Source organism: Capricornis sumatraensis, chromosome 3 (assembly GCF_032405125.1).
Source record: "Capricornis sumatraensis isolate serow.1 chromosome 3, serow.2, whole genome shotgun sequence".
NCBI lineage: Eukaryota > Metazoa > Chordata > Mammalia > Artiodactyla > Bovidae > Capricornis > Capricornis sumatraensis.
The window spans coordinates 100,568,803-100,581,075 of NC_091071.1; the positions used below are offsets into that span (position 1 = coordinate 100,568,803).

Sequence of the window (12,273 nt, forward strand, 5' to 3'; positions counted from 1 at the left end):
ACTGTGAAGAAAGCTGAGTCCAAAGAATTGATGCTTTTGAAGTGTGGTGTTGGAGAAGACTCTTGAGAGTCCCTTGGACTGCAAGGAGATCCAACCAGTCCATTCAGAAGGAGATCAACCCTCAGATTTCCTTGGAAGGAATGATGCTAAAGCTGAAACTCCAGTACTTTGGCCACCTCATGCAAAGAATTGACTCATTGGAAAAGAGTCTGATGCTGGGAGGGATTCGGGGCAGGAGCAGGAGGGGACAACAGAGGATGAGATGGCTGGATGGCATCACGGACTCGATGGCCGTGAGTCTGAGTGAACTCCGGGAGTTGGTGATGGACAGGGAGGCCTGGCATGCTGCGATTCATGGGGTCGCAAAGAGTTGGACACGACTGAGCGACTGAACTGAACTGAACTTAGGGGATACAAACATTAATTCATACAGAATTCTATTGGGAAATAAGTATACGTGGAAAAAATAAAATAGATTTTATTTAGGTCATGTAAAGTTTGCAGTGACTTCCTTATATTCAGGTAGAAATTCCTGCTATGTAGTAGCATATATGGGCTGATAATTAAGAGGGTGGTTAGAGGTGGCTCAGATGGTAAGCCTCTGCCTGTAATGTGGGAGACCTGGGTTTGAGTCCTGTGTCGGGAAGATCCCCTGGAGAAGGAAATGGCAATCCACTCCAGCACTCTTGCCTGGAAAATCCCATGGACGGAGGAGCCTGATAGGCTACAGTCCATGGGGTCGCAAAGAGTTGGACACAATTGAGCTACTTCACTTCACTTAGGCATATGAAAGAGATTTTGGAGCTCTGATGGTGAAATTTAGTTACTGAAATCACAAGTGAGAAATCTCCCTCACTCCTCTTCCATTTTCCAGGCAGTAGATGCAAGTTCAACTCTTTGGTTTGTTGCTATCTTTGTGGATTTTTTTTTAAAGTTATAGATTTTGCTTATTGACAGGCATTTTATTGCATACATCACTTATGAATGATTGAGACAGTTATATGTGCCTAGCAAAGGCCTTGGAACTTAGGGCTCATTTGCTCAGTTGTGTCTCAGCAAAATTATTTCCTTTATTTCTCTCTCTTTTGAGTGCAGAGTTTAGTGATTCTATGGTAGAATCAATTTACATTTATGATATTTATGTTAATTCTTTCATAAGTGTCTTCTATATCCCTATTAGTAAACATGTTTGTTTGCTAGGGCTGCCCTAACAAAGTCCCATAGACTAGATTTCTTGACAAAAATTCATTGTCTCACTGTTCTGGAATCTTGAAGTCTTAAAACCAGGAGTCAACATGGTTGATTTCTTCTGAGGCCTCTCTCCATGGCTTGTGGATGGCTACCTTTTCCTCCTTGAGTCTTCCATCTGTGTGTTTCTGTGAACTTCCCTGGTGGCTCAGATGGTAAAGCATCTGCTTACAATGTGGGAGACCTGGGTTTGGTCCCTGGGTTGGGAAGATCTCCTGGAGAAGGCAATGGCAACCCACTCCAGTATTCTTGCCTGGAAAATCCCATGGACAGAGGAGCCTGGTAGGCTACAGTCCGTGGGGTTGCAAAGAGTCATACACGACTAAGCGACTTCACTTTCACTTTTCTTTCTTATTATGTGAAAGTGTTCATTGTTCAATGCTGTCTGACTCTTTGTGAAACCCATGGACAATAGCACACCAGACTCTTCTCTTTTATTCATGGGATTCCCAAAGCAAGAATACTGGAGTGGGTAGCCATTTCCTTTTCCACGGGATCTTCCCAACTCAGGGATCACACCCAGGTCTCTATCACTACAGGCAGACTCTTTTCCATCTGAGCCACCAGGGAAGCCTAATTACTTCTTTAACGATTTTATGTTCAAATACAGCCCCAGTCTGAGGTACTAAGAGTTAGAATTTTAACATATGAATTTTGTGGTGCAGATTTCAGCCTATAATAGTGACATAGGGATATTTATAATTGCTTCCAACATAAGCAAGTAGTTTTTGGACTCTGGTAATTTCTGAAGATTCTAGTATATTTAAATGAATAACAGTGTAAGGGAAAAAAAGTGATAGAAATATGATTCTAAATAATTACAGAGTCAAAACCAAAGTTCTTTATATTAGAGGAGTTGTCAAAAAAAGAAAAATATTTAAAAAGAGAACATTTTAAGGGGAGGAAGTGGAGGAGATGGCTTTATTTAAATGTTTTCTAAGTAGTAAATTATTATGGGAGATATTTTTAGGGATATTATTTCCCCAGTCATTTCACAGATATTTAGAGAATTTCTACATTACACTCAGTTCAAAAGAATACAATGCACTGTGAAGAATACAAAGAAATACAAGACAGGATCCTTATTCTCAGGATTTTCATCTCTGGATAAAGAGTGAAAATTAGTACAAGTGAAAAGAAAAGAAAAAGCAGCAATTTCATACAAAACCATATGATGCTGTCTGTAGAGGCTTTGGAATCAATGAGAAAGAATAGTCAGTGTGGGATGTGCTAGTCTGAAGTATTGCACTGAGTGTAGGGTTAGACTTGTGCAGTGAAGGGTAAGTAGAGTGGAGTCATGTGCAGACAAAAATAGGAAAACCGGAAAATGAAACTGTGCCTATTTTCTTTATAGGACTCATGAGAGTCTTCAGTTATTTCTTATCTTTTTTATTGTGGTAAGGACACTTACCATAAGATCTATCCTCTTAACAAAATTTTAAGTGCACAATAAAATATTGTTAGCTATAGGCACAATATTGTATAGGAGATCTCTAGAATCTATTCATCTTCTATAACTGAAACATTTTATACCTGCTGGACAGCAGCTCCCTCATCCCCCAGCCCCATGCCCTACTCCTGGAAACCACTAGTCTACTCTGTTACCATGAGTTTGACTGTTTTAGATACCTCATATGAGTGCAATCATACAATACTTATCCTTCTGTGACTGGCTAATCTTATTTACTGTAATGTCCTCAAATTTCATCCATCTTGTTGCATGTGGTGAAATTGTCTCTAGTTTTAGAAAGACTTTATTTTGTGAGAGCATTTTTAGGTTCACAGCAAAATTGACAAGAAAATACAGAGATTTCCTATATTCTCCTTATCCCTACCCACATGTAGTCTTGTCTGTTATCAACATCCCCCATGAGATTATTATCCTTTTTAAAGGCTGAATAATATTCCATTGTATATGCACACCAGACTTTATTGATCCTTCATCTTTTGGTGAACTTTTAGGTTGTTTCCATACATTTACATTTGTTATTATGAATAATGTCACAGTGAACATTGGAGTGTTAATATCTCTTCAAGATTTTGACTTGTTATTATATATACAGTTAGTATATATACCCAGAAATGGTACTGCTAGAACATTGCTATTGTTGTTCAATCCCTAAGTCATTTCCATCTCTTTGCAACCCCATGGACTGCAGCACTGCAGGCTTCCCTGTTCTCCACTATCTCCCAGAATTTGCTCAAACTCATGTCCATTGAGTCAGTGATGCTATCTAACCATCTCAACCTCTGCCACCCCCTTCTCCTTTTGCTTTCAATCTTTCCCAGCATCAGGGGCTTTTCCAATGAGTCAGCTCTTCTCATGAGGTGGCCAAGGTCATACGGTAGTCTATTTTTAATTTTTTGACTAATCTCCATACCATTTAAAATAGTGTCAGTACTGTTTTACATTCCTAGCAACAGTGTACAAGAGTTTCAGTTTCTCCACATCCTTCCATCCTTGCCAGCATTGCTATGTTTTTTGTTTGTGTGTTGTTTTCTTTTGTTTGTACTTTTTTGAGAGCCAGATGTGAGGTGATATTTCATTGTGGTTTTGATTTGCATTTTCCTGATGATTAATGATGTTGAGCATTTTTTCAAATACCTGCTGGCTGTTCGCAAGTCTTTAGATAAATGTTTCATTTATTTGCCCATTTTCAATCAGATTATTTATTTGCTGTTGATTTATAGGAATTTTAGATATACCTTTTCTGTGTGTTTATTTCTTGTCTATCTCCCTCATTAGAACATAGGATCTATAAAGACAGAGATCTTACTCTTTCAACAATACAACACTGTCTCAACTACTATAGCTTTATAATAAGTCTCAAAGTTGGTTATTGTCAAACAGTTCACTCCCGTTTTTTTGTTTGTTTGTTTGTTTGTTTTTTGAGGAAAATTTCTGCCAAATATCTAAGTCTGAATAGCCATGGATTGTCAGACATTCTTTCAATGATAAAATGATATCCTTTGAAAAAAGGATCTCATTCTTCCTACAGTTTAAGCTATCTCATAAGTACATTTGTTCTATACAACTGTAGTTCACTATGCACCCAAGACCCAGATAATCACTACTGTGTGATCACTCGTACTCACCTAGAGCCAGACATCCTAGAATGTGAAGTCAAGTGGGCTTTAGGAAACATCACTACGAACAAAACTAGTGGAGGTGAAGGAATTCTAGCTGAGCTATTTCAAATCCTGAAAGACAATGCTATGAAAGTGCTATACTCAATATGTCAACAAATTTGGAAAACTCAGCACTCCAATCCCAAAGAAAGGAAATGCCAAAGAATGCTCAAACTACTGCACAATTGCACTCATCTCACATGCTAGTAAAGAAATGCTCAAAATTCTCCAGGCCAGGCTTCAGCAATACGTGAACCATGAACTTCCAGACGTTCAAGTTGGTTTTAGAAAAAGCAGAGTTGCCAACAACTGCTGGATCATGGAAAAAGCAAGAGAGTTCCAAGAAAACATCTATTTCTGCTTTATTGACTATGCCAAAGCCTTTGACTGTGTGGATCACAAGAAACTGTGGAAAATTCTGAAAGAGATGGGAATACAAGACCACCTGATTTGCCTCTTGAGAAACCTGTATGCAGGACAGGAAGCAACAGTTTGAACTGGACATGGAACAACAGACTGGTTCCAAATAGGAAAAGGAGTATGTCAAGGCTATATATTGTCACCCTGCTTATTTAACTTCTATGCAGAGTACATCATGAGAAATGCTGGGCTGGAAGAATCACAAGCTGGAATCAGGATTGCCTGGAGAAATATCAATAACCTCAGATATACAAATGACACCACGCTTATGGGAGAAAGTGAAGAACTAAAGAGCCTCTTGATGAAAGTGAAAGAGGAGAGTGAAAAAGTTGGCTTAATGCTCAACATTCAGAAAACGAAGATCATGGCATCTGGTCCCATCACTTCATGGGAAATAAATGGGGAAACAGTAGAAACAGTGTCCGACTTTATTTTTGGGGGCTTCAAAATCATTACAGATGGTGACTGCAGCCATGAAATTAAAACAATCTTACTCCTTTGAAGGAATTTTATGACCAACCTAGACAGCATATTAAAAAGCAGAGACATTACTTTCCTAACAAAGGTCTGTCTAGTCAATGCTATGGTTTTTCCAGTAGTCATGCATGGATGTGAGAGTTGGACAATAAAGAAAGCTGAGTGCTGAAGAATTGATGCTTTTGAAGTGTGGTGTTGGAGAAGACTCTTGAGAGTCCCTTGGACTGCAAGGAAATCCAATCAGTTCATCCTAAAGATTAGTCCTGGGTGTTCACTGGAAGGACTAATTTTGAAGCTGAAACTCCAATATTTTGGCCACCTGAGCTGACTCATTTGAAAAGACCGTGATGCTAGGAAAGATTAAGGGCAGGAGGAGAAGGGGACGACAGAGGATGAGATGGTTGGATGGCATCACCAACTCAACCGACATGGGTTTGGGTAGACTCCGGCAGTTGGTGATGGAGAGGGAGGCCTGGCGAGCTGCGGTTCATGGGGTCGCAAAGAGTTGGACACGACTGAGCCACTGAAGTGAACTGATGCACCCAAAGTGCTTTCTACATGCACAGGCTCCCAATTTTTGTTACTCAGAATAATAAAAAGGCTTAGACTGAACAAAACTGATGCTTATTACTTTTCAATTAAGGACATTTTTAAGTAAAACTAGCGTTTTATTTATTTATTTATTTTCCCTGTAACTTCATGAAAGTAGTGAATATAATTCTTACAAGTACAATCTGATGATACTGGCTATTGGACTTTTTTATTTATTTGGGGGGAGACTGGGCTGCATATCATATGCAATCTTAGTTCCCCGACTAGGGATTAAACCCATGCCCCTTGCACTGGACCTCCAGGAAATGCTCTATTGAACTTTTCAGATAGATATTTTACCTTTCTCTTTTCTATTATATTTTCTGTTTGTCTTATTCATTTGTTTGTTCATTCATTAAATAACATTCTTGCCCTATGGAGCATGCATCCTCACCCTTGACTCTGTAAGAGAGTACTAATGATTCTTTGCCCAGGATTTCTTGTGTGAAGCTAGGATGATTGGTGGCTGCTTAGGATATAACCTCAACTGTAAACTCTTCCCAGAGACAGGCAGAGGTTTGCCTCCCAGAGTCCTTCAGAAGAGTGGAGGACCTCCAGGAGGGTGTCAGTATTTGCTGTGAGAGCAACAGAGAATGAGATGGCTGGATGGCATCACCGACTCGATGGACATGAGTTTGAGCAAGCTCCAGGAGTTGGTGAAGGACAGGGAAGCCTGGAGTGTTGTAGTCCATGAGGTCTCAAAGAGTTGGACATGACTGAGCAACTGAACTGAACTGAACTTAATAATAGTAGTACTTATCTTATAGAATTGAGAGCATTAAATGAATTTATCTATAGTGTTTAGAATTGTGCGTTGCATAAAATCAGATTTAGAAAAGGATAGTTATCATTAATGTCTATGTTATTACTCCTTTGGTAATACCTGAAACAAACCTTTGGTTCAATCTAAAATATCCTGACATTTGATTGAGAATAATTGTACCTTGAAGGTAAAGACTGCATTGTTATTGTTTTCTTCCCTGAGCTCAATAACCTGACTTAGATTCTTGGTTGGAATTGATACTAGTGTCAATTGTCTTGTTGAAGATTCCTGTTGAAATAAATAGATTGTTCAATACCTTTAAAATTATGAACTTGATTTAAAATTATTTAATTACCTTAAATGTTTTAATGCACTAAGAGTAGACTCTTAGAAAGAATTCAAGTTTTGGAGACAGAATGACCATATATATGAATTTGACTGAGGTGGTTAATCTCTGAATCTCAGAAAATAATAATAGCATCCCTATAGTTTTGATATGATAGTTTGACATAATATACTGTAATAATAAGTGTAAAAATTGACTACTGTTCTAGCTACCTGTCTTATTCTAATCTGAGGCACATTGTATATTCTCTATTACCAAATAAACATTCAATACCAGTTAATAGTATTCATTTATAAAATTTTGGAGAAATGAACATGAACTGTACAAAAAAATGTCACTATAACTGTGAAGAATCCAATAGTGGAGAGTACCAGTGATTAAAAGCTTACATGCTTTATATAGAACTTAGAGAACAATCTTTTTCACAGTTGTTTAGATATTTTGTTGGATTTTACTGCTTATTTACAGATATAGTACAATACTACTATAATCATGGTTTAGATTGTGAATAATAAAATCTGTATTCCATATTTATTTGAACTATACCTTTATTTATATCCCGTATTCTTTAAGAAAAAGAAAAATTAAAGTCAAGAATCTCTAATTGGAGTAAAAGAAGGAAAATTTAAACAATAGAATGTACCGTGATAAGTATTTTTAAAAGTAAAAGTGATTGTGCTGTTTCCCTTAGAAACAGAGTTTGGGAATTTAACCAAAGAAATCAGAAACCATTAGAGTTTAATAGTTCTTTATTATTATTTAATAAGATGATTATCTTTTTCATTTAAAAAGTCTTTTCATTTTTATAGATAAGAAACTGTGGTGGGCAGACCAAAACTTAGCTCAGCTGGGAACCTGCAGCAAAAGAGATGGAAGAAACCCCACCGTTCTAAGAAATAAGACTTCTGGGGTTGTTCATATGAAAGTGTATGATAAAGAAGCTCAGCAAGGTAAGTCACATGGTAATGAATTTTTGCTGCCTTTTGAATACATAATTATTCATATAATTTTCTCGTCAACAACTGATGTTTCCTATTTTCCTCCTAATAAAAAAAAGGAGGAAGGAGGGAGGCAAGTACTGCTTAATACTGCAGAAGAAATACCTTTAACATAAGGTATATAGTGAGCTTTTAAAATGTTAGCAAAGCTGCCCAAGGAATTTGAATTTGTCAGGTCTTCAAAGAGGTCTATTCAGTTCTTGATTTAAGAATATGAAAAATAATTTTAAAATCCTAGTGAAATATATTCAAAGTATAATTATGCCCAGAAAATGGATGAACTAAGGGACTTCAAATGGACTATGTCAATATAAGAATTTCATAACCAAAAGCACTACATTTTTGGCTCTAAGCATTTCGCTTTTTTGTTTCTCCTTGTCCAAATGGTATGCAGTGAAATGGAGTGAGGGAACTAACAGATGGTTTACATAGGTGGACTTGTCACATGGCCCAAATGGCAATTAGATTAGCGATGCCAGGCAGTATGGCCTCACACCTGCTTGTTTTTTTTAGTTTTTGGTTCATGATCCATGACATTAGCAGAACTCCCTTCCCAGAAAAAATATTCTTCTATATTCTAGTGTCTTATATCATGGACATGAAAATACTTTTGTTCATATATTTTTCTGCTTAGGAAAAAAATATCCAGAAAACTTAAAAAGATTTTTATCTAAAAGATTTGGGCATGTAGACCAAAGCAGATAAGGGTAGAGATAAGAAAAGTGAACCAAAAAAATTTTTTAAAAGACAGTAAAAAAGAATAGTGAACCAAAGTGTTCACTAATTCCAAAGACAGGTAACAACAAGCAGGCAGAATTAATTTATTGGGAGATACCAAGTGAAAATCATCCCGTACATCCAGAGACAAAATGAAAACCAGGTTCAAGATTGCCTTTTCTCAATAGAGTATGGGCCAAATTTTAGTCTGGAATCCTTTATTGCCGGTAGTATCAGGGAATGTATTTCTTTAGCAAGGAAAAAAAAATATTTTTAAGGAAAAAAAAAATTACTTTGTAAAACAATCTGATTACTGAGATCCATTCGTGCTTGAGATGACACTGACATCCAAACTCATATGCACAAATCTGTATTTATTCTCTGATTCTTTTTTGTTATGGCTTCCCTGGTGGTGCAGAGGTTAAAGCGTCTGCCTGCAATGTGGGAGACCTGGGTTCGATCCCTGGGTCGGGGAGATTCCCTGGAGAAGGAAATGGCAACCCACTCCAGTATTCTTGCCTGGAGAATCCCATTCATGCTTGAGATGACACTGACATCCAAACTCCTATGCACAAATCTGTATTTATTCTCTAATTCTTTTTTGTTATTGTCTGTAATAATGAATGAGTGTTTTCACTAGGAATTATTTAATAGAAAAAATTCTGAATCAAAATGAATGATTTTACTGGCATTCAAGCCTTGGAGAATAGATTGTATAACTGGAAATAAAATACTGCTACTTAATAAGTAAAATATGATCGCATTTTTGTGGATTTCAATACAATGTATTTGTTAAGTGTAAAATCTTATAGTATTGTGATAAACTTAAGTTTATAGTCTACACTGAATGAAATCATATCTGAAAACATTCAACAATGTAAAATACAAATTAGAAAATGGGAGATTATATTTCCAAACATTAAAAAAACATGTATTCACTTCTTCAAAAGAACACACACATACTTTGTTGAAAATTGTAAATTAATAAAATAGTCAATTTTTTGTAGATACAGTTCCAATGAAGTTTCCTGGAAGAAAAATTCAGTATATTATGCTTGTTTCACATTGTTCATTTTAACAAGACCCATTAATCTTTTAAGGATATGATTCTATAAGTAGAGTTGGGGCTTCCATGCACTGTGAAAGTATTTCCAAACTGGCCAGGACCTCTAACACTTAGAAATTAATGGTATGATAATACTAAACTTAAAATACTGTTTCTACCAGAAGAATATGCTGATAAAAGCATCTGTATTAAAGACAACCCCATTAACAGAATCATAGCAGGTAGTTTAAAAGCTTCATTAGTATGAAATATGAGCAATTTAGGACTACTTAAAGTGTTAACAGTACTACCACTTCAGATTTCAAAGTATAATTAGTTACTTCATTTATCATTTTTGATACAGATCACTGGAGAGCTGAGACTTCTCCTTAGCCAAGTGGACTTTTCTAGTCCCACCAGTGAATTGAGGAATGAAGTTTGAACATCTATATCATTGCAAAATATTAAGCCAAACCACTTTTTCTAATGTGCTAGGTATTCACCACCTAAATTATTACTTTAAAAAATCTCTATTTTTTCTGCATTAAATTTATGTTTCATAGGCAAAGATATTATTAAAAATTATTTTTATTTTACTTTTTCCCTTAAGACTAAGCAAATAATATACATGTGTTATTGTTGAACAACATTATTAGCATAGTGAATTTTATTATTTATAAAAATAATTATATCTTATTGCATATTTCTATTATTATTATGTTTTAAAATATACAATCACAGAAGTTCCTTTTTCTTCATTCTTCATGCATTTTAGATATCAAGGTTATATAACTCTGTATTTTCTCTTGTTTTTACAAATCACTCTCTAATCCATGATTCTTTATTTCTTTAATTCCTTTGTTTCCCCTGCTATCCATTTGTTTTTTTTTTCAAAATTTACAGATATGAATCACTTGTCAGATTTTCACTGTTCAATGGTAGTTGGAAAAAATCTATAACTAAATGCATATTGCTATAGATTGGCATTGTATTAATATACATTCACAAGTTATCATTCAGTTGCTCAGTCATGTCTGACTCTTTGTACTGCAGAATGCCAGGCTTCCCTGCCCTTCACTGCCTCCAGGAGTTTGCTCAAATTTAAGTCTGTTGAGTCAGAGATGCCATCTAACCATCTAATTCTCTGCCGTCCCACCATCTGCCATTAGGATGGTGTAATCTGCACATCTGAGGTTATTAATATTTCTCCTGGAAATCTTGATTCTTTCTTGTAATTCCTTCAGCCAAGCATTTTGCATTATTACTCTGCATATAAGTTAAATAAGCAGAGTGAGTGCATACAGCCTTGAAGTATCCCTTTCCCAATTTTTAAACAGTCCATTGTTTCATGTCTGTTCTAATTGTTGCTTCTTGGCCTGCATGCAGGTTTCTCAGGAGGCAGGTAAAGTGGTCTGGTATTCCCTTCACTTTAAAATTTTTCTACATTTTATTGTATTCCACACAGTCAAAGGCTTTAGTGTAGTCAATGAAACAGAAGTAGATGTTTTTTCTGGAATTGTCTTGCTTTCTATCATCCAACAGATGTTGGCAATTTGATCTCTGGTTCCTCTGCCTTTTCTAAATCCAGCTTGTACATCTGAAAGTTCTTGGTTCATGTACTATTGAAGCCTAGCTTAAAGGATGTTGAGCATAACCTAGCTAACATGTGAAATGAGCACAGTTGTGCTGTAGTTCACTTAAGAAGGCTTCCTTCTCTCTCCTTATTATTCCTTGGAACTCTGCATTCAGTTGGGTATATATTTCCCTTTCTCTTTGCCTTTCACTTATCCATTCACATGCTTCCTATAAAATGAAATAAGTATTGGGTCAGTATAGAATTATTATAGATCTATAAAAATAATTGGCTCATCACTAAAATAGAAATAGAGCTGAAAACTCATCTTATTATTATGTCAGCTTGGTAAAAAGGAATAAATCAATTAATCTTTATTAGTTTCTATAGGAAACAAAGGTAATCATTTCAAAAGTTCAAGGCAAATCATAGTATGTGAATCTATGTAAGAACAACTGCCAGTTATGGGAAATCAGCAAAGAATGTGGTAGATCTCTCTGATGAGAAATTGTCCCAGTTGAGCCTATTTCACACTTCAAAAATGACAGAACATGTGACAGGTTTGATTGAACAATTAAATCCCTTTAGACTATCTTGAATTCAGGAGACTAGAAATAATGAGCTGCATTGGTGTTTTGAATTTTCCATAGAAGACTATTGATGTATAGCTTTCATCGTGTTTTGTAATTCTCACTGGATTTATTATACCTCATATCAGTGTTTGAACATCCAGCAAATGTCATTGCATGTCCTAGAATAATAAAAATGTTATAAAACTGGGATATTTAATGAACCTGCTGGATAAGATTGTAAATTACTTAACTTCATGCTACCAGCTTTAATTAGCACATTGGGCCTAGTAAATTCAATGGAACATCTTTATAGAATGCCTAACTCTGATTAACTGACTAATATTTGTCATTGCTACTACACAAGAATAAGGAAAATTAATATGCCAATTAGTTA

At 35.9% G+C, this 12,273-nt stretch overlaps 1 protein-coding gene across 1 annotated transcript in view; it reads left to right on the plus strand.

The window, feature by feature from the left end:
* LRP1B (LDL receptor related protein 1B) overlaps window positions 1–12,273 on the plus strand; it is a 1,972,098-nt gene that overhangs the window by 1,320,113 nt on the left and 639,712 nt on the right. Inside the window, exon 33 of the mRNA XM_068968462.1 lies at window positions 7,784–7,924. Within this exon, the coding sequence (XP_068824563.1) occupies window positions 7,784–7,924 (141 nt within the window). The remainder of the gene's footprint in view (window positions 1–7,783; window positions 7,925–12,273) is intronic.